The 21926-nt window shown below is 38.1% G+C and overlaps 5 protein-coding genes and 2 non-coding genes across 8 annotated transcripts in view; 3 read left to right on the top strand and 4 right to left on the bottom strand.

Annotated features, from left to right (window-relative positions):
- Positions 1 to 5089, bottom strand: part of LOC122015030 (50S ribosomal protein HLP, mitochondrial-like) — a 7288-nt gene extending 2199 nt beyond the window's left edge. Inside the window, exons 1-3 of the mRNA XM_042571666.1 lie at positions 4905 to 5089; positions 4458 to 4519; positions 2766 to 2866 (exon numbers count right to left, since the gene is read on the bottom strand). Coding sequence (XP_042427600.1) covers positions 2766 to 2866; positions 4458 to 4491 — 135 coding nt within the window. The 5' untranslated portion in view covers positions 4492 to 4519; positions 4905 to 5089. The remainder of the gene's footprint in view (positions 1 to 2765; positions 2867 to 4457; positions 4520 to 4904) is intronic.
- Positions 5090 to 6335: 1246 nt separating this feature from the next.
- On the bottom strand, positions 6336 to 6409 carry TRNAI-AAU. Its single transcript has one exon. It is a non-coding gene; the product is annotated as a tRNA-Ile (tRNA).
- Positions 6410 to 6616: 207 nt separating this feature from the next.
- TRNAI-AAU lies at positions 6617 to 6690 on the bottom strand. Its single transcript has one exon. It is a non-coding gene; the product is annotated as a tRNA-Ile (tRNA).
- Positions 6691 to 7303: 613 nt separating this feature from the next.
- On the top strand, positions 7304 to 10779 carry LOC122016599 (peroxisomal membrane protein 13-like). The gene is made up of 5 exons (XM_042573954.1): positions 7304 to 7507; positions 9488 to 9712; positions 9789 to 10075; positions 10208 to 10300; positions 10387 to 10779. Exons 1-5 carry the CDS (start codon positions 7483 to 7485, stop codon positions 10588 to 10590), a joined length of 834 nt encoding a protein of 277 aa, XP_042429888.1. The 5' UTR covers positions 7304 to 7482; the 3' UTR covers positions 10591 to 10779.
- Positions 10780 to 11411: 632 nt separating this feature from the next.
- On the top strand, positions 11412 to 14306 carry LOC122015734 (dnaJ protein homolog). The gene is made up of 6 exons (XM_042572752.1): positions 11412 to 11774; positions 12718 to 12883; positions 12954 to 13095; positions 13183 to 13459; positions 13554 to 13752; positions 13882 to 14306. The coding sequence occupies exons 1-6, from the start codon at positions 11625 to 11627 to the stop codon at positions 14199 to 14201; spliced, it is 1254 nt and encodes a 417-aa protein (XP_042428686.1). The 5' UTR covers positions 11412 to 11624; the 3' UTR covers positions 14202 to 14306.
- A 1147-nt stretch (positions 14307 to 15453) lies between these two features.
- LOC122017968 lies at positions 15454 to 21911 on the bottom strand. Of its 2 annotated transcripts, XM_042575700.1 has the most exons (4): positions 21275 to 21911; positions 18760 to 18906; positions 17763 to 18407; positions 15454 to 17639 (listed from the first exon to the last, which is right to left on the bottom strand). In XM_042575700.1, exons 1-4 carry the CDS (start codon positions 21599 to 21601, stop codon positions 16704 to 16706), a joined length of 2055 nt encoding a protein of 684 aa, XP_042431634.1. In that variant the 5' UTR covers positions 21602 to 21911; the 3' UTR covers positions 15454 to 16703. The 2 variants fall into 2 exon arrangements, with proteins under 2 accessions (XP_042431634.1, XP_042431635.1); XM_042575701.1 differs by lacking the exon at positions 18760 to 18906.
- Positions 15583 to 16230, top strand: LOC122015786 (RING-H2 finger protein ATL70-like). The gene is made up of 2 exons (XM_042572818.1): positions 15583 to 15672; positions 15721 to 16230. Exons 1-2 carry the CDS (start codon positions 15583 to 15585, stop codon positions 16228 to 16230), a joined length of 600 nt encoding a protein of 199 aa, XP_042428752.1.
- Positions 21912 to 21926: the final 15 nt, after the last annotated feature.

Raw genomic sequence — 21926 nt, 5'->3', positions numbered from 1 at the left:
AAACAATTAATTGTCTAAGAAGATGTATAGCTTCTATTATTGATCTTCCAAATATGAATCCAAATTGATTTTTGGTCACCATGGTCTTCTTTCTTAATATTTTTTCTATTACTTTTTCCTAAAGTTTCATGGTATGACTCATTAGTTAATTTTATATGTCTCCATTATTCTTATATAAGGAACTGGAGTACTTATACTCTATTGATTTGATATTTTTTTTATTTTAAATATCATGTTAAATAATTTTATAAGTCATTCAATATCTTATTTCCCTAGCCACTTTCATACATCTATCAGAATATCATCTAGTCTAACGACTTTTCTATTGTACATCCCATTTAAAGTTTATTTTACTTCTAAAGTTTGAATTCTATGATAAAAATTAAAATTTCGATGCTCATTTGACCTAATTAAATTACCTAAGTTAAGTTGGTCTCCTAAACCTTCATTAAAAAGTTGATGAAAATACCTCTTCCACCGTCTTTTATTTCTTCATCACTACTAATACCCTATTACATTCATCTTTAATACATTTTATTTGACTAAGATCTCTTGTTTTTCTTTCTCTCGCTTTAGCTATTCTATAAATATCTTTTCCCTTCTTTTGTATCCAATTTTTGATATAACCGTTCAAAAGTTTCATTTTTTGCTTCACTCACTACTTTCTTAGCTTCTTTCTTGGCTATTGTATATTTTTTTAAATTTTCCTCGTTCTTACAAATATATAATTCCTTATAAGCTATTCGTTTTTCCTTCACTTTCTCTTGTACTTTCTCATTCCACCACCAAGATTCTTTACTTAGCGGTGCATGCCCCTTTGACTCACCGAGGACACTCTTAGCTACTATTTTCAACTTTGATACCATCTTATCCCATGTTGTATTAGAGTCATCGTATATTTCACCTAATGCTTGTACTTCTACCTTCTCTTTAAATATATGTTGCTTCCCATCCTTTAACTTCCACCACTTAATTCTAGGAATTGTATATATTTTCTTTCTATCAATGTTTGATATATCAACCCTACTACCCTATGTTGGGTAGTTAAGCTTTCTCCAGGGATGACTTTGCAATCTTTACAAATATTTCTATCCTTCTTCCTAACCATAAGAAAGTCAATTTGCGATTTATTATTCCCACTTTTGAATGTGACTAAGTGCTCTTCTCTTTTCTTAAAAAATGTATTAGCTAATATAAGGTCATATGCTATCGCAAAATCTAATATAGTTTTCTCTCCCTCATTTCTCGTTCCAAACCCATAACTCCCATGTACTCTCTCATATTCCTCATTTTTCACTCCGACATGGACATTTAGATCACCTCCTATTAAAATCCTTTCATTTGGTGGAATATTTTGTAATATTTCATCTAAGTCCTCCCAAAACCTTAATTTGGTAGCTTCATCTAATCCTACTTGTGGTGCATATACGCTAATTATGTTCATAGTTTCTTTCGCCACTATTATCTTAAGAGTTATAATTCTATCCCCTTTTCTAACTACTCCTACAACTTCATCCTTTAACAAACTATCTACAATAATACCCACTCCATTTCTTGTTTTACTTTTTCCAGTGTACCATAACTTAAAACCCGAGTTCTCTATCATCTTTGCCTTCTCACCTGTCCATTTTGTCTCTTGTACACATAAAATATTAATTTTTCTCCTAATCATCATATCTACTACCTCCATTGATTTACCAGTGAGAGTTCCTATATTCCATGTTCCAAATCTTAGATTATTAGTTTTCCTATCATATTTGTTCTTATCTAACCTATGGTGTGAGAACTCTTGCCTATTTAACACTACACCCAAGTTCTCATGGAGATGTAGCGGTCCTTGCTGAGACGTTACAGTCGGACCCTGTAACGCGAACTCTTGCATATTTATCACTACACCCGAGTTCTGGAGATGTAGCGGTCCTTGCCGAGACGTTACAGTCGGACCCTGCAACGCGTTCCTTCCGGGGAAGGACCTAGCATTAGCACAATAGTTTAATGGATTCATTCATGAAATTTTGCCATAGTTTGACGCTGGCTGGCAACCTAACGCAACCCTCCTCCTTTATCCGAGCTTGGGACCGGCCATGACTGGTCATCATGGGCGGAGTTTGAAATTCAAAGGCATTCTTTAAAAAATTCTCATTCTCACCAATCTTTCTTTCATTCATTTTTTGCATTTCACTAATCGCAAAGGTTCAGGAGTAACAGACAATAGGCTGGTGGTCGAGCTAGAAAGGTAGGAGAGACATTATTTGGAAGTTCTGACCGGGTGGAGAGGATTCAGAGGAATAGCTACTAGTATCAAGATAAAAAACTACTTATGTGGAGTCTGAAGAGTAGCTAGAATAATGGTAGAGACTATCAATGAATAAGAAACATGAGCTTACTGCTTTAGTAAAACAGAAACTGATGTGTGTTTCTTAGCAGTCGTATATTCAAGGAATTAAACAGAGCATTCTATCAAAGTCAATATCACAAGGTTTTAAAAAGTCAGTTATGTTTGGGGAATTTGTAGTTTTGTCACTTTATAGGAGGAAGTCTCCTGAGTTAATAAGCCTATACAGTTTATTTAAAAGCTAACAACAACAACAACAACAAAAAAGAGAGAGAGAGAGAGAAACACAACAATTTGGACATGTCAGTTTTGGCAAAAATAATCCAGAAAATCTATTATATACATGCAAAATGAAAATATAATATATCATAGTGCAGCATAAACATCTACCATAAAGGAATAAAGGAACAGTGAGAGATCATTAGGATACCTGAGAGAAGATATACTGATAATTTAGCTTGCCTATTGTCTCGAAAGAAGGCTTTGTATCTAACAAATTGTTGCCAAAGCTCCCAAATAGAGAACGCCCAACTACATATGTTTGCACAGATGTTAAGATGATGTGAAGTACCATATTTTGCTTAATAACACATGAAGCAGACTAATCAATGTCACATTGATCTAATGCAAAAATATTTTCAACTCTATGAGAAAACCGTCTCACAACTGATTGATAGGTTTGGAACTTTATTTTAAATGTAAAATCACTGAACGTAGCATTGTTAAGGTTAACATATAACTATAGTCAAAACTACAAGAATTATTTCAAAATATAGTCAACTAAGTATGATATTCATTTGATGATTTACATAGTAATATATATTGGCTTTCCTCCCAAAACTGTAACCGAGAATATTTTTTAAAAAAAAACTAAATTACCTACAACGATGAGCTAGGAGTCTCAACTATTTAGGGTAGGCTATCAAAGTCTAAATAAGGTTACTTATTCCTATTATCTAGATAGTTTCAAATCACTGAGTCACATTAAACAAAATTTAGTCTCCTATCAATTTTGACTCTAAATGATTCATATCAATGGCTACATATCAAACAGATTTAACAAATCCAAGAGGATTTGACCTTTACCTTCATTTTGAAAAATGCAATAAAATAAAATTATGATGTTTCCATCAATGATCATGCATAAATGCTTATACCCAAAAGTCAGATAGCAAAAGTTGTAAAACAAATAGGAACCATGTAGAAACTCCGACATCGCATAAGAACCCACTTTCTGAGTGCATATGTCAAGTCAGTAAGTAGTTTATTGGACTCTCACAGTTGCAAATCATCAACTTATGAATTCAATCCTATCATCTTGAGTGAAAAGATCATTTCACAAACCAAAGGCTTCACATGCATTCAAGCATCTGTAATCCATACAATGGCACCCCTTTGCAATAAAGATTAACCCTCTGTTTGGGAGGAGGTGAGTAAAGGAGAGGGAAAGGTAAACATGGGTAAAATGAATTTTTACCCTTGTTTGGGAGAGAGTGAGCTATGAAGGGAAAGGGGAGAGAAGGGTAAAGCCTCCCCTTGCATGCTCGGGAATAAGCGAAATTCCTTACACCCCAAATTGGGGTGTAAGGAAGGGTAAGGAGAAATTATTACAATTATATCCTTATTTATTTTTTCACATACAGATTTATTAAAAAAATAAGAGAATATTTTTGTAAATTTGTATATTTAACCTTCATTCCACCCCTTTCCTCTCACATAAACTTTCCCTCCCTTCCAAACAAGGGTAAGATAAATATATTACTTTCCTTTCCTTTCCCTCCCTTCCCCTTCCATCCCCTTCCATTAATGAACTTTACCTCACCCCATCCAAACAGAGGCTAAGGGCATTCTTATAAATAACCCAAATACTGGTAACGACAAAGAAGAATTTTCCCAGCCATGGAAAAGTGAAGGCCAACTCATTACTGAAAAATAACTTTTGCATTGAACCATATAATTATCTTTCATCTCATTTACTCGAACAAAATCGTTAAACATGGATTCAAATGGACCAACTGACCATTTCCATGAACACAGAAAAAAAAAAAAAACAAGACAGAATAAGAATGACAATAATAAAAATGATTTGACGAGAAATAGCACAGAGCGAGGTGGCACAAACCTGTGGACAATCTTTGAGAAAATAATGCATTCATTTTCCAAAATTGATTGAATTCCTCTTTCCTGAAACATGAGACGACTTAGCTCAAGAGTTAAAATGGCTGCCTGAGATGATAAAGCAAACTAAAATTTAATGGAAAATTGTGCCTAAAGCTATTTATTATTCCATCTAAACAATTTCTGAAGGACTCGTATCCAGATCTTCGAACATCTAAATCCAGAAAATTCTTCTTCCAACAAAATCATAAAATGTTTGACCAAAATAAGTGATGAATACACATACTCCCAAAACATACATCCACTACAAAAAAAAAAAAGATTCTATCACCTAATCCTGCTGCGACAGAGTTGAAGAACTACTATGTCGACGGAGAGAAGAGGGCAGAGGAGAGGAGATCGAGAGGGGGAGATTTGGCCTGCGACGGAGCAAGAGGATGGGAGGACTGACCTGCAAGAGATAGGACAATGACCCACGGAGCCGGGTGGACGGAAGACTGAGGCGGGCGACAGCAGCAGGACGGCAGTGAGACAGAGATCGCGAGAGGAAGGGAGCACCAGGGAGGAGCGCGGCGGTTGCAGGACAGACGCTGGAACAAAAATGGGCTTAGGGTTTTCCAAAAATATAAATTTTACGAATCATGCCAAATAATTAAAAGAGTTGAAATAAGTTATTCACCACAAAATTAGATAAAATGATAAATTCATAATTTTGACAGCGAATTAATTTTTGTCAAGATAAAATGCTTCAAATTTGAATGAATCGGACCAATTTCTCCATGGATTGAGTCGGACTGAATTGGGTGAGACCAGATCTGATGGTCCATGAAAAAATGAATTGAAAATTAGATCATATTTAATTGTGGTTGGATTGTAATCATGAACCTATCGTAATTATATATGATTTTTTTTAAGTTCATCATCCCCATCATATTATAGTTTAGATCGGAGTGGACGGACAGAGATAGCTGAAAGAAGGTAAGTGTCCAAGTTACCGAGAGTTGAGTGAGGGGCGACCTCCAGGTGGCATCCGGCCGTCTGTTTCGACCCAAATTATAATTTGATGGGGACGATAAATTCAATTCAATGAGAAATCATAACCAATTACGACTAGATCACAATCATAATCTAATTGTGATTGGATCTGCTCTCGAATTTGGCACTAGTGTATGGAAGACTTCTCGAGTGGTTAACTTTTAAAACACTTGGATTTGTATCGATCAATTTATATATTTCGTTTATATCATGACAATATTTAGATTTTGAATTAAGCAGGATTAAGCTATCTAATTAAGTCAGAACATTAGGTTATAATTTAAGGGCCGTGATTTGAATTCTAAATAATTAAAATGATTTTAAACTGTTAACCATACTGATTCAATAGGATTTAAGATATTGGGACACTATTTTTTTTTAGAGTAATATAGAGATATTATTAACTACACAATTAGGGCAGAGATTTTTTTTTTTATATAAAAACTACTTTAAATGAAATATTATGTGTTTCGTCAAAGGTATCTACGATGCCATAACCAACTGAAATTTCAATAAAAAAATGGACCAAATAGTAAATAGAATCTCAGAAAAGCCCATTTTGGAACCTGAGACTTATTAGGTCCACTCATGCAGGTCTCAAACATGCGACATATTATTTATTAACAGAACTAATAGGCAGGTCATTTGGAATGTTACAAAGAACAAAATAAAGTTTTGTATATGTTAAGTTAACAATTCGAAATAATAAAATGGCCCATGCAGGTTTCGAACTGCGTCCTTCACGTTATTAGCAGCTCTAACCAACTGAGCTAATAGGCCAGTGCGTAAAGTTAATTAAAATGTATATAAATATACTATTTATATCAAACTATTAGAAAAAATTTAATGGCCTATGCAGGTTTCGAACCTGCGACCTTCGCGTTATTAGCACGACGCTCTAACCAACTGAGCTAATAGGCCAGTACGTTAGGTTAATTAAAACTTATTTAAATATACTATTTATATCAAACTATTAGAAAAAATATAATGGCCTATGCAGTTTCGAACCTGCGACCTTCGCGTTATTAGCACGACGCTCTAACCAACTGAGCTAATAGGCCAGTTCTTTTAAATAATTAAAATGTATTCAAATATAGTATTTATATAAAACTATTAGAAAAAATGTAATGGCCCATGCAGGTTTCGAACCTGGGACCTTCGCGTTATTAGCACGACGCTCTAACCAACTGAGCTAATAGGCCAGTGCGTTGAACGTTAAAAAATAATTAAAATATGTTATTTATAAGGAACTATTAGAAAAATTTAATGGGCCATGCCGGTTTTGAAGGTTGCGTTATTAGCACAACGCTCTAACCAATTAATAGGCCAGTTATTATTATTAATTATTGAGTAAATAACACTGATAAGATATTGAAAAGAACTTAGATATGAAATGTATTTTGGTTTTTAAAAGTGTACTATTTTAATATTTTCAAAAAACTAGGATCTTCTTTTAAATTTTCACTACTTGTTTAAAGAATTTCATTATTATTATTTAAAACTATCAAAAAAAAAAAATGATGATGCATCAGTTTAAGCCGACAGCATTAACTAAAGGACGTAATAGGATCTGTATCACTGTGGCAAAAAAAAAAAAATGTATATGTTTGCTGCTTATTTTCTGTCAATTCGTTCCAGGATAATATGAAGAAGATAAATTATGAACGACTATTAATCTTTGGAATAATTACTCACACATAAAAAACTTTATTTGAACAAGATTTAAATCCTAAATTTCATTATGACAACACCGCGCCCATCCGAATGGACATCAATGGGATCTGAATCATGATGCTATTCGTATCGGTTCGGAAGGGGTCTGAATAATGAATCACTAGACGTATTATATTTTCGCGCACTGGTGGGGCGAAGCGGTCGGCGATTTCCTCGTCGGCCGTCGGTTTTGTCGGATGGAGAAAGAGGAGTAAAGGTGAGGGGGGAAGAACGATGCGATTGTAGTGGGCACTTTATGTGGATTTCGCTGTGCCATCGACATGGGATCCAATTCTCCACTTGCAGGTTGGTGATTCTCTGGTTACTTTCTCCTCTCTTTTTTTTCCCGCTCAGGTAATCATGCATTCTTCCCTGTATTTTTGAAGCCGTTGTGCAAGAATCTTATTAGGGTTTCGATCGATTTTTTCCATATGCTGTTCGAATCTAATCTTAGGTTTCGCATGCTTGATATATCGATTCCGATACATGTAGAGGTAGCGTGTATGCGAAAGTGGATGAAATTAGGATAACTCAAAAGAAAGGTCTTACTTTTGGAATTCTTGGGTCTTGATATTCCAAATGGATTTCGAGGTTTGTTTTCCCATCTTTCTACGGATCCTTGGTATATCTGATTCCTGATTGGGATTTGAGCAAGGGAGAGAAAGGGTGAAGATGAAAGTAAAGACATACGCTCCTGGCCTCTCCCTTATTTATTTGAGCTTCTTAAACAAGTAGTTCAATTCCTTTCCCTGCGTTTCTTTCTCCAATTCCCTCAATCATGAAAAGAGTTCGAGGCTTGGTTTACCTAATTGTAACATTATAGGTTCACGTCTTGTACTTTCTGTTATCGTTAAGCACACTTTTTGGGTTTCCTGTTAGACGTGTTTCTGCCTACAAAATTCTCCTTTATAAAATTCAATGATACTAGAATATTTTGACTTTTCGATGAGATTGTCTGGTTAGTCTGCCTACTATATAGGTCACTAGGTTACTGATAAATCAGTTATTATTTGCTATTAGTCTAATTACATTGTAATGTTGCAGATATCGGAAAGCAACTGTACTAATGCTACATTCATTATACCAAGACAACTCATTAGTAACTATAGTGTCCAGGGTAGCCAGAAATGGTTGCTTTGCTATAGACATACGGCTTCTCATTAACCTGCTGATGTTTGCTGTACAAGACCTTCTGTATTCTGATTTCTGGCCATAAGTCTGGGTTGCATGTTTTGTTGAATCTTTTTAATGATCATCACCTTTGCCATCTATGTGACCATAGTAAACCTAAATTTGAATGGACTATGGAAATCAAGTTTTCATTAATGGATCTAAATGAGCCAAGCATTGTGAACAATCTTATAACTCAATAAAAGCAGATTTATGCTTGATCACTATGAGAAATAAATAAAAAGGTTGAGCATTTTTTTTTGCTTGATAAAATTAACGAATAATCTTGAAGACTTTACTCTTGTGAACTTAGCTTATATTCATGAATATACTAGTTTATGCTCCTTTCTAGGATTTCTCTTTGGTCTTATATTGTTTGTCTATGCTATAAAAGAATATAATATAATCGTATACTCATATACAAAGTTCATGTTTATTTATTTATGATATTATTTGTGTCAAGTTTTCTAAAAATAAGTTTCAGTTATTTCCTGGATTGAATATTGGATAGCTAATAAGGATAACATTGTGTCTACTTAAGCTTGGTAAAAAGATTGTGGTGAGTTCAATCTCAAACAAGATAAAACATAAAAATGTGTGCTTGATTAATATTTATTTATTTTCTAATAAATAAATCTGAACAAAGGTGCTGCTCCCTTGCAACCTCAGAGTTTTACTCACTTTGAGCTCTGAGTTACGATTTGGTTATTTGTCATAATTAATTTTTTATTCTAAAGGTGAAGTATTGGATAGTATATTGTCTGCTAAGACATTAGCATCATATTGTCTATTTAATCTAAAATATCAACTGGTCTTCTTAAGTTTGAGAAATCGGTCATACATAGCTTCTGAATGTTACACAGCTGCTAATCTTGTTCAACCACCACTCTCATTCTATGAGATATGACTCAGCATTCTACTGACTGTGAATTCTTACATCAGATCTACCTTCTTTTTTAAAAAAAAAAAATGTATACAAAATATAATGTTATGGTCAAGTGTAAGGATACAGAAATTAGATCAAGCCTCCAACTGTTTATTTGTGGATTCACAAATGCAAAAAATTGTGAATTGAATTGCAATTTTCTCTCTCTCTCTCTCTCTCTCTCTCTGCAGGTGCTCCACCTCCAAAGCCCTGGGAAAGAGCTGGTGGTTCATCAGGTCCTGGGCCATTTAAGCCCCCATCTTCTGGCAGCACTAGTGATATTGTTGAAGCATCCGGCACTGCAAAACCTGGTGAAGTTGTTCCAACCATTGACAGGAATGTCACTACTACCAACAGTACTCTAACAATGCCTGTTCCAGCAAGGCCATGGCAAACCTATGGTGCCAATTATGGAGGTACCATGTCAGGATATTCTTCAAATTGTTTTTTTTTTCAACACCATTATGCCTTGAAGCTCCTATTGTATTGTAGGTTATGGATCAAGTATATACAATTCAAGCTATGGTTCTAACATGTACAACTCCTATGGGGGTCTTGGATCATATGGCAGTCTTTATGGTAACAATATGTACTCCAGCCATGGGGGTTTGTATGGAGGTTCTGGAATGTATGGAGGTGGCATGTACAATAGCGGTTTTGGTGGCCCTATAGGCGGTTATGGTATGAGCATGGGAGGTCCTTATGGTAACCAAGATCCAAATAATCCATTTGGTTCCCCACCATCCCCGCCAAGTTTCTGGATGTCCCTTCTTCGTGTGGTAAGAGAAACTTGTCATTGTAAACTTATCTGTTTAGTTTTTTCAAAACCAACTTGGAATTATCTCTCTGTTTCAGCACAATGCTAACTGGTTGTTATTATTCTGCTTACGGTTTGGAAATGTGTTTTCTAGATGCAAGGCGTTGTGAGTTTCTTTGGTCGAGTTGCTATACTCATCGATCAGAATACTCAGGCCTTTCATTTGTTCATGACTGCTCTTCTCCAGGTTAGTTTTCTTTTTTTTTTTTAGCCAAATTTGTCTCTATCTTTACTTTTACTGGAGATTGTTGACCAATTGTTTAACACCTATAGCTTTTCGATCGATCTGGAATGTTATATGGCGAGCTTGCGAGATTTGTATTCAGGATACTGGGCTTCCGAACAAAGTCTAACAAACAGAAGCAACTGGGACAGGGCGAATTGCTCGACCGTGCTGGCCAGAATTTCCTCAAGGGCCCTAAGACTAGTGCTTCATGGGATAATGTTTGGGCTGACAATAAGAAGGGGCTTTCTTAGACAGACAATGGTGAATAATAAAACGGCATGTTACTTTCCTTCTAAGACCTGCGCAATATTTCCCTTTGTAAGAAAGGAATGACAGCATATGGTTGGAGCACTGTGTCACAGACGACGTAAAACCTGCACCTTTCAGTTTGTCTTGGTTTAGTAAATAAAATATTTAATATTTTGCTGTCGATCGTCAAATCATGTTTAGCTTTTGAGAAAACATCAATTAAGTTAATCAAGGACGAAATGCTTTGATCCAATTTGTTGATTAAAACGTCGAGGATCTTCCTGTTAACTTAGTTTTACAGCAGTATAACTAACGCAGATGTCATGAACGGTAAATCAATTGAGTAGGCAAGTTGACTTGATCAGATTTCACAGGTAAAAAGCGACCAAAATAAAATCATGGCATGCCATTGCCTCAGTTGAGAGTACCGATCCTTTGGATTATAACGTACGGTTTAGAGGATGGATCAATCCATTTATAGATAAAATTTTATGGGCTTCGATGCTTTCATAACTAGAATTTTATGGACCCCACCCGACTTGTTAACCAATTCAAATTTTCTTCTCATAAAACTTGAGCGTGAAACATGAAAAGTCAAGTCAACTTCGACGGCTCTCGATTGTTCAGTACGGTCAAATTTGAGCGCTATATTAAACCGATAAAACGGGTGGTTGGGCGGACGGAGGCATCCTCCCCATGGAACAAGGACGATTAGAAACCTCTAGAACACCGTAATCCGACTGTCCATCACAGATCATACGGTCAATGCTCTTCCCCCGGACACTAACTCGATGCGTCGTCTCCTTCTGGAGTCTTCTGGACCCGAAATCTATCACCGACGCCATATATCTTCCGGGTTGGCCCTTCCTGCCTCCCATCGATAGAGTTTTCTCGAGCGCGCGGTTTCCTTGCCTCTGCGACCGTGATCGCTGCTGTGGCATTGTATCAGCTGCTTCCGGACTGCGGTGCTAATCTTGCGGCTCCTCGTTTCGTTTGTTCTTGGTTTTGTTTGATCGATTAAGGATTCGTCGGCAAGATGTTTGGGAGGGCGCCGAAGAAGAGCGACAACACCAAGTACTACGAGATCCTTGGGGTGCCGAAGACGGCTTCGCAAGAGGATCTCAAGAAGGCCTATCGGAAGGCTGCTATCAAGAACCATCCTGATAAGGGTGGGGATCCTGAGAAGGTAAGGATTTGCTGATCTTTCTTCAGAAGGTCGTCGACGCGATCTGTGTTTATATGCATGTAGTTTTATTGTTCTGTCATTTGTTGTTGTTTCTTTTTATCCGCCCACTGCCATTTGTGTGTTAGCTTTTTATGCAGCTATGCTACTAATGTTTACCCGTGAATGAATTGGATGCTAATTTCGAAAAGTTGGTTTGTTTCTCATGTTCTAATTTAGGAATTTTCTTGTATGAGACCTCATTCAAATTTATCACTTAGAGATCGGAAAAAAAAACACCCGAAAGATTCCTCTTTTACATAATGATTTTGAGCATACAATGCAATTTCTGCATTTTTCCCATTCGGCCATAGTTTTTAGATGCCTCCTAACCATGTTTTCTGATCAATCTAGAGGAACCCTAGTTTTCCCCTCATCTCACTAGGTTCTAGTAACAGTAGTTCAGTCTGTCCCTTGGAGGTGTTCAATATTTGGTTTGTTGCAAACAAGCAAACTTCTGATTTAGGTTTTTCACAATCCCTGGGATGCATAGATTTCTCACTTAGAATTTTTAAAGTTGTGTTTGTTTTTATCCTTCATGGGTTGGGAGAAAGTCGATGTAGCACTATTTAAAGGAAAACTCTAGGAGACATGTTTAAGATGGTATGAACATATAACGATCAATAAATGCTCTAGTTAGATAATATGAAATTATTATAGATATGCACATTGATAAAAAAAAATAATAATTTGATTAGTGATAATAAAATAAGATAGAATTTTTTTAAATATAGATGGTGATAGAATCTAATGACGTAGAAGGATTTATGTAGCCGATCTCATCTAGTGGGATAAGACTTGGTTATTGTTGTATGGATTGTTCTAAATCTCTTAATTGATAATTCAATTAACTAATTTTACTATGAAGATTGAGATGATGATAATGATCTATTGTATGCTTTTACAGTTCAAGGAGTTGGCCCAGGCTTATGAGGTTCTAAGTGACCCCGAGAAGCGTGAAATCTATGATCAGTATGGAGAAGATGCTCTCAAGGAGGGAATGGGTGGTGGCAGCGGTGATCACAATCCATTTGATATCTTTGAGTCATTTTTTGGAGGAAGTCCTTTTGGAGGTATGTTTTGAGTTCTTTCAGTTAACAACAGAAGTTGTGTGCTAATGTGCCTCAATAATTTTTTGAGCAGGAGGTGGAAGCAGCCGAGGACGCAGGCAAAGGAGGGGAGAGGATGTCATCCATCCCCTTAAGGTGTCTTTGGAAGACCTGTACAATGGAACTTCAAAGAAGCTCTCTCTTTCTCGGAACGTCATTTGCCAAAAATGCAGTGGGTGAGTTGTCTTTTGTGGTTGCAATTGTGGCAATTGATAATATCAAAGATTTTCACGAGTGTTTACTCTTGTTTTAATTTTCTGCAGGAAAGGTTCAAAGTCTGGTGTTTCGACGAAGTGCTCTGGCTGTCAAGGTTCTGGTATGAAGGTAACAATTCGGCAGTTAGGGCCTGGCATGATCCAGCAAATGCAGCATCCTTGCAATGAGTGTAAGGGAACTGGGGAAACGATCAATGAGAAGGATAGATGTCCAGAATGTAAAGGTGAGAAAGTTGTGCAGGAAAAGAAAGTAATGGAGGTTGTGGTTGAGAAGGGTATGCAGAACGGCCAGAAGGTTACCTTCCCTGGAGAGGCAGATGAAGCAGTATGTTCTACTCCCGTTGCATTTGAGTGATTCAAATAGCCCAATCCAACTCAATAGAAATTGAATCTAACGATGATTGCTTATGGTTTTGCAGCCTGAGACGGTGACTGGAGATATTATATTTGTCCTTCAACAAAAGGAACACCCCAAGTTTAAGAGAAAGGGAGACGATATCTATTATGAGCACAATCTGTCTCTCACTGAAGCACTTTGTGGCTTCCAATTTGTTTTGACCCACTTAGATAACCGACAATTGCTTATCAAATCAAACCCTGGTGAAGTTGTAAAGCCCGGTAAGCATTGAAGTTTAACCCTGTGTCAGTATTTTTTTTTTCAAAAACTCTGCTATAAATCTGTTTATATTTGTTTCTGTTATTGATTCTAACGCATCCTTACTGCTTGAAAAATAATGATTGATGCAGATCAATTCAAAGCGATAAATGATGAGGGGATGCCTATGTATCAGAGGCCCTTCATGAAGGGGAAGCTGTACATCCATTTTAATGTTGATTTTCCTGATTCATTAGCACCAGAACAACGCAAAGCTCTCGAGGCAGTACTCCCACCAAGGCCCCATTCACAGATGACCGATATGGAGCTGGATGAGTGCGAAGAAACAACGTTATATGATGTTAATATTGAGGAAGAAATGCGAAGGAAGCAAGCTCAGGCACAAGAAGCTTATGAAGAGGATGATCTCCAAGGAGGTGGTGCCCAGAGAGTGCAATGCGCACAGCAATAGGCTGAATACTTAGTATTGAATCCTCAAACTTGCTGTGTTGCATTTTGTCATTGGTAAATTCTGGTACAATATCAGCAATGCAATGTGCTTAGCAGCTTCATACTAGTTATGACCATCTTCGCCTACCTATGAATTACATTTCTTGTGCATTGTTTGGTTAATGCTTGGATTGGCTTTACACCATAACATCCCGTTTCTAGTCATGTTTCAAGTGATGTTTTAGTTGCTGTTGAGAAAATGTTGTTCGATCGGAGCAAGTTTGAACATTTGTTAACGAATTCTTGGTTTATTTACTATGCGATTGACTACATGGAGTCAACTGTGAGTTGTTCTTATTTAAAATCTTATTCTTTTCTGAGAAAACATTTGCAGTCAAAAGGGGACGGCCAATTTGTGGCTCCCTGAGGTCGGTTACAAATCAAACGTGGGACTGGAGAGGCAGTAGTCTGGCAAATATAACCAGGGCGGATAAATTGATTATAGAAAGACTAACTAAAAATGGCTTATTCATACAATTATCAATGGGAAGACAAAAAGTGGTGGGGCAAATGTCCTATAAGCAGATGGAATAAGAGTATTTTAAAAATTATAAACATAGTAAAGTATTATTTTAATTTTAAAAATACAAGAAGATACTTTTGAGGAAAATAATAATAAGGGATGATTTTTGTGTAAAAGTATTCAAGGGACGGTGGTCATTGTGTGTGAAGTGCAACGTGAGCCACACGTCGAAAGAAGTTGGAGCCGGAAGGCTTCATACCTATGTTTATCTCATATAATAGAACTAAGCACATGGAAGGAGCCTGCATGCCGTAAGATCGAACCAGGTTAAATCCTGACTGGCTGCTCCTATTTTTTTTTTCCATCTTGCAGCATTCAAGTTCACCTTCCCCACAGGAGGTCTACATATTATTATTATTATTTTTACTCAATCATAAATATTATCGAAGGAAAGGGGCACGACCCGGTACGATGCAGTATGCCGAATGGTAGCCCTGGTTTAATTCCTCCTACAAGTTAAAATGACGTTCCTTAAAAAAAAAAAAAAATCTTTTAGTTGACGAGGTCAGTAGGACCAAATTACAAAGAAAACAAGGCTGTTGTGAATATGAAACCAAGAAAGAGCACGAAATCTCATCTGGCAGCATCCATCAACTGCACAAATGGCGGTAGATAAAAACATAGAGTCAAGCAAATTTCATACATATCCAGAGATCATCTCCATTGCAACTCTATGGAACACGATCACATATGCATCATGACTTCTATTTTTAAAATCTACATTAATGCAGCAACTTGTTTAATTTATTATTATTTCAGTTTATTATATGAATCCATCCTCAAGCCGATCAAGCTTTTGCTTCTTCCTTCATGTTCCCCCATGCAGTCAACTCAGCCAATTCCAGCTCTGTTCTCAGATCTTAACTCCCTGGACACAGAAGCTTCATCTGGTGCAAATCTTCTCCAGAATGTAATAATTACCTTCTTCTCTGATTAACAGCTGTGGACGCTCAATAAGCAATCTTTGATGGAGAACGCCACCGCGCCCAGCGGCGCCGGCGTGTTCGGATCCGACAAAATCGGGGGCTTCGGCTACGGCATCGGCGTCTCCATCGGCATGCTCGTCCTCATCACCACGCTTACTCTCGCGTCCTATTTCTGTACTCGGGCCAACACTGCAGCAGCAGCAGCAGACGGCGCGGCGCCGGCTGTGGACGTGGAGGGCGGCGTCGACGAAGCGACGTTGAAGAGCTACCCGAAGATGCGGTACGCGCAGGCGAAGGTGGCGGGGATCAGTGGCAGCACGCCGGCGGCGGCGTGCTGCTCGATTTGCTTGTCGGATTACAAGGAGTCGGACGTGGTGCGCGTGCTGCCGGAGTGCGGGCACGTGTTCCACTTGCGGTGCGTTGACCCGTGGCTGAGGTTGCGGCCGACGTGCCCGCTCTGCCGAACGTCGCCGCTCCCCAGTCCCCTGCCGTCGCCGCTCGCTGAGGTTGTGCCTCTTTCCGGTGAGGGAAGACATGGATAGCACCGGGGAAGGAAGAAATCAATTGTAAGAATTGCGAGGTCGTGGTAGGAGTTTTGTCTTGTTCGATTGACCTGCGCACAAATAACATTTGATTGATCAGTGTAAGAGTTTGAGCTTTGAAATTGACACATTATTCTGTTGTTTACATTGAAACATAATTAGCAAAATTAAACATCAAAATATGTATCCAAACCAAGCAAATTAAAGAACAAATTCCAACCAAATTCTGTATTCATTTGTTACTAGAAGACCAGCTTCATAATAGGGCCGGAAACATACCACAAAGTTATATTGTTAGTTGAGGTCAAGTGAAAAAAAAAAGACTAATCTCTATTAGCCATCACCCAAAACCACAAAAATGATAGCCTGGAAGATCATAAATTCTATACAACAAGAACTTCTGGCAGTTGCGTAAATTCTCAAATTGTAGCATCTGCATGTTGATACGGAGTCGAGCGACTGAGCTCATTGGATCACTGAGTGTAATGGAACTCAATCTGAAGGCGTTGGTGGAAGAGAGTTGAAGTGATCCGCCCTTTCTCGACATCGGTTTGCAGTTCCCTGATTGGAATGGCTGCTAAGAAGCTCTTGATGTATTCTTTGCATGTCTCCTTCCCCCTGCACACAAGATCTCCTTCCATAGACATGTCATTCTCCTGATCAAAGCCCTCAGCAACGGCACTTGCAGACTCAGCGTTACTAGAAACCTTACGAATGGATGTGTTGTCATCGAACTTTAGGATGTATGCTTGCTGGCATCCCTCGTAGAGCCGCTCACCAAGTGTGTCAATTATATAGTAAGCATCTTGTTCAATCTTGAGGACAAAGAAATGATCATTCCAACTGACTATATATACTTGGGGTTTGCTTCCATTACTTGAGCATTCTGAACCAGAATGGCAGATCTCATCCCACATGCTGTCAAAAGACATGGCTTCATGTAGGAAGTCAAAGGCATTGTTGCAGTCAGTGCCTTCGGGATGGAAAAAACCAACCAAAGATTTATCTGAAACCACAGAAACTGACCCAATCTTTGCTTCAATTATTGTTTCAAGGTCAAAGTGCTTGTCGGTAAAGCGTTCCATATATTCCTGGTTCTCGCAAAGTTTTCTCCACTTAAGGGAGCCTTCTTGGATGAGGCTATCAAACTGTGATTTGACAGGCATCATATCCTGGTTTCTTAGAAACCAGTCAGCAATAACTGCAACAAGAGCAGTGCAAGCACTCTCACCTGATGCACTCTCGCACCTCTGGTCGATAGATGCAAAAAAGATTTCAGTTGCAAGCTTCATGTTCCCGTCACGGTTCATTATAACTTTTGGTTCCCATCTCCCGACGACAAAGCAGTCATTGTCGAATTTGGATACGGATGATTGGTCTGCAGCATCCTCCTCCTCTCCTTTGTAACCCTGCAAACGAACATGATAACATTATTGATTTCCCTCCGGATGCTTCATTTATTACTACATGCATAAGAAACTCACCGACAATAGATAGGAAAAAATTAGTCAAACAAGAGGGAAAAAACATACGATTGAAAAATGAGATTCATCTGAGGAGCTAAGCAGCCTCCGGTCATAGTCAATGTCATCTCCTCCCGCTTCATTTGCTTTGTTTAATAATGGTTCCCCCTTAGGCTTAGGTGATATAAATCTCAACCTCCTTTTCTTCCAAGAAAGGATGCTCCTCTTTGGCATCTTAAGTTCAGGAACTGATGATGATATTTCCTGCACATGTGAAGAATTTACATCTGATTTTCGATGATTGTAATATACCCAATCTTCAAACTCTCCATCTGATTTCATCTCAGAACTAATATTGTTAACAGTTGCTAATGTGCCATAACTAAATGACTTCCTAATTTTAATATCCTCCTTGTTCTCTTCTATTTCTTTGTCGTCATCATCATCATCAGTGGAATCCATATCAAATGGATAAGTATACTCTGCATCATCACTCCTAGAAGAGCATTTCTCACTGCCATCGTCATCTTGGCATGCCTTACTGGATCTCCGAATAGACACAAACTTCTTCCATCCAGCTTTGAGAGTAGGAAGCTCGTCTTTTTCAAAAGGGATAACTTCTACAGAGGGAGGTGATACGGGAGATGTACGTGGCCTTTGTATCATATCGTGTGAATATTTAGAAACTCTAAATTCCAATATATTAAGAGCTACCTGTAAAATGAACCCGACTCAAATGTCACATTGTGGAAGTGTGTAATTTGATAAAATGTTCAAGACAATGCTCATAGAAGCTAAGCAAAAATTGAAAGAGAAAGTAAATAAGCATAGGCATATAAGGGAGGGTGCTCCATGAAAATTACTCTAAAAAAAATAAACTATGACTAATTACCACGCATTTCACGTTGCAAACCAAAAAAAGAACAATTTTTAATGAAATTAAGCAAGTTAAGAGAAACTAGTCTACTATTCTACTAGCCTCTATCATTAATTGTAAAATATAATGAAATAGCAATATTATACATTCTAACATCAAACTTCAGTATCGACCAAGCTTTTAACATACGTGAAGGGATAGCTGAGACTCTGCAGCACTAGGCAATGACAACGAAAGACTTAGATCAACCTCCTTTTCAGCAGTTATGAATTCTGCAATGTTCATTGAAGCCACCCCAAGAAGAGATACCTTGTTCTTTGCAACAGGGATTGAGCCCTAGACCAGAAGGAAATCTATTTAAGTTAGTAAAAGATACTGAGTTCAAACATAAGTAGATCCAAGAAAATATTTATTATGTGATATGTTTTCAAGCAAAGCAGGTTTAGTATTCCAGATAGTAAACTGGCTACATTACTCTTTCAAGAAGGTTTGAATGGAGTCAATCTTATTTACTTGAAAAAATTAAATAAATCTAAGAATGAAAGGATTTAAGAATTTCAATGAAGTACTAAGCCATCAAGTTCACAGCACATAGCGAATTTCAACCTTATTAAGTTAGGACTTATTGCCGAAAAAAAATATTTGTATGACTGTGAGACAAAAAAACAAGATCCCATTCTCCATTTTTCATTTTGAGAATGGAACAAAAAAGTAAAAGGTATAGGATACGGTGTATTGCGAGTGGTCCCAAAGGTAACCTAGGATTGATAGTCAAGATGATGTGGCAGTCAAAGTAAAGATGAGGTGGTGGTCAGGGTCAGAGTATATACAGCTGAATGAGTAACTCTCACTAGGGCTCAGATCTCCATTTCTCATCGCCAAGACTCTTAGCATACAACAGGTCGGCCCAAAGTGTCGGTTGGACCTCTTTCAGCATATAGCCGGTCGGTCGTACAGCCGATCGGAATTATGGGGCTCAACTCCTCACTTCTCTACACTAGTCGGGCATTTAGAGCTCAGTGCCTTACTTCTCAGTGCCAAGGTGCACTACATATAGCCGGTCGGACCCAGCGCCGGTTGAGCATTCAAAGATCAGTTCATTACTCCTTAGAGACAAGGCCTCCAGCATATGGCTGGTCGGCCCAGAGTGCCGGTTGGACCTTCTGGGACTTAGCTCCCTGCTCTTCAAAGGCAAATGTCACAGTATATAACCAGTTGATTAAAGATCCGGTCAGACTGGCTCTAGGAGACAGCATTGTCAGAGAATCGCAACAATCTGTCATAAAATAACAGCTATTCATTAGAGAATATTCCGCTATCATAACATATACTTGCAATGGAACCTTCCTCTAAAGGTGGTCGTACTTCTTCCATTACCCGATGTTACCTGATATATTGTGACATCAGACATTCTTCATTATTGCGGAGGTTATGAAAAACGGTTCATATACATGTAACAGAACCTTCCTCGAAGGGTGACTATACATCTTTCATTATTCGACATATTCTGACACCAAACATTCTCTGACGCTCATTATTATGGAGGTTCTGAGGGTTGGTATAAAAAGGAGTCATCTACGTTGGCCAGGTAACTTTTACACTACACGGACACACGCATCTACACTACTATTTATTTTCTTCTCTATTTTTGGCCACTATTCTGACTTGAGCGTTGAAGTGTCTGCGCCAGGGACCCCTCCCTGGTTCTCACTCTAACGTTTCCATTTGCTCTTTCTAGTGTGTGCAAAAAGGAACATTCAAAGCCATATTCTTTCACTTCAAAATCTTCTCACGGTCTATATCAGAGTCATCTACCCAACACGCCGTCTCCTCCAATTTCAGATTGGATCAGTATATATGCATATATTTGAAACCATCCGCCAAATAACTCAAAAATGGATGCAAAAGAATTGTTGATGGTGTTAATCATTTTGACAAATATCAAAGTCTAAACAATTTACATGTTCGAAAATGATGATAGGAAATGTTGAAAATGGCCAAACTAAATCTTCGATTCTAAACAAATCTATCAGGAAAATGGTAGTAAACATGGTGAAGCGGTAGGGACACATGCAATAGTTGACTAAGCAGGAAAGACAAGGATAAAATTGTTGCTTTTAAAATAAAGCATAGAGTATCTCCAGCTGTAAGATACCAACACTAACAGTATTATTTAAACATATAAAATTCTCAAAAGAGAACTGTTAATTAAAGTCTGTCAGGCTTCACAAAATTAATAAGAAGAATAAGTAAGGAAAACGATAGAGTCAGATTAGCAAAACTTAAAACAATGAAAAATCTGGGGAAAGGAAAAAGATAGGGAAGAAAAGGATTAAACAAAATAAATTGAAAAGAGAATAGAACATGCATACAGATTAAAATTGCAAGATTTTGATTATTTCACAATTCAACGACAAAGAATAACATTTACTTAACATGCATCAACCAGAAAACTCACAAAATGACAATTCAAAACCTGAAACTATTAAGAGTTTTCACCTATGCGAAAATTTTGAAATTCGACATCAGTGTTGAGATGAATCGTGCATCAACTATAATTATGGACCCAAACTATGCAATCTGGGCAAGAAAACCCTAACAATCACCATTTTTCAGACATAACTGTGGAAGAAATGTTTGCAGAAGGTCGAAGAGCAAAAATGATAACAAACAGCAGAATTCGAGAAGGCCTTCTTAGACTCACATTGAGCACATTGATGGCAACCTCCCATGGATAAAATGCATTCTCCTTGTTAGGAGTCAGGGTGCACACGGACTCAAATTCCTCATTCCACTCTACCACGCCTCCATCGCCCACCTCTTCCTCCCTCGTCCGGTTCTTCTTCACCGTCCTCCTGAGCGAGCTCAGGGTCACCTTCGGCCCCTTCCATCTTACCTCCGCAATCACCTTTCTCTCCACGTCCGGCTCCATCTCAGCTCTTACCCCTTCGACCCTCTTCACCTGTAGCCTCACCTTGAACTTATTCGGCAGCGGTGGCCGTGACCGCCATCGCATCATCCTTCCCACCATCACCGCAGATGATCCAACCGCCTAGGAGAAGAATGCCTAGAAATTCCGCTGGCGGACAATTTCGAGGCGGAAGCACCGAGAATCCCCCTTAATTGCTGAGAAAAAAAAGCCAATTTTCCACCAAAATGCGCTTGAAATCGTGAGACAAAACTGTTCCTTTCCGATCAAAGGGAGCCGAGAGCACATGGATCGATCGGCAGGAGGAAGAAATGTAGAGGTTTGTGGGAAAATTTGTACAGAGATCGAAGGAATCGAGAAGGAACGCGACCAAGAGCAGAAAATATGCAAAGAAACGATGTGAACATTGCATTGGCACGAGGAGAAA

Source organism: Zingiber officinale, chromosome 8B, assembly GCF_018446385.1.
Source record: "Zingiber officinale cultivar Zhangliang chromosome 8B, Zo_v1.1, whole genome shotgun sequence".
Lineage (NCBI taxonomy): Eukaryota > Viridiplantae > Streptophyta > Magnoliopsida > Zingiberales > Zingiberaceae > Zingiber > Zingiber officinale.
Note: the sequence above shows the minus strand (reverse complement) of the source record. Positions and strands in the feature narration are given on the sequence as shown.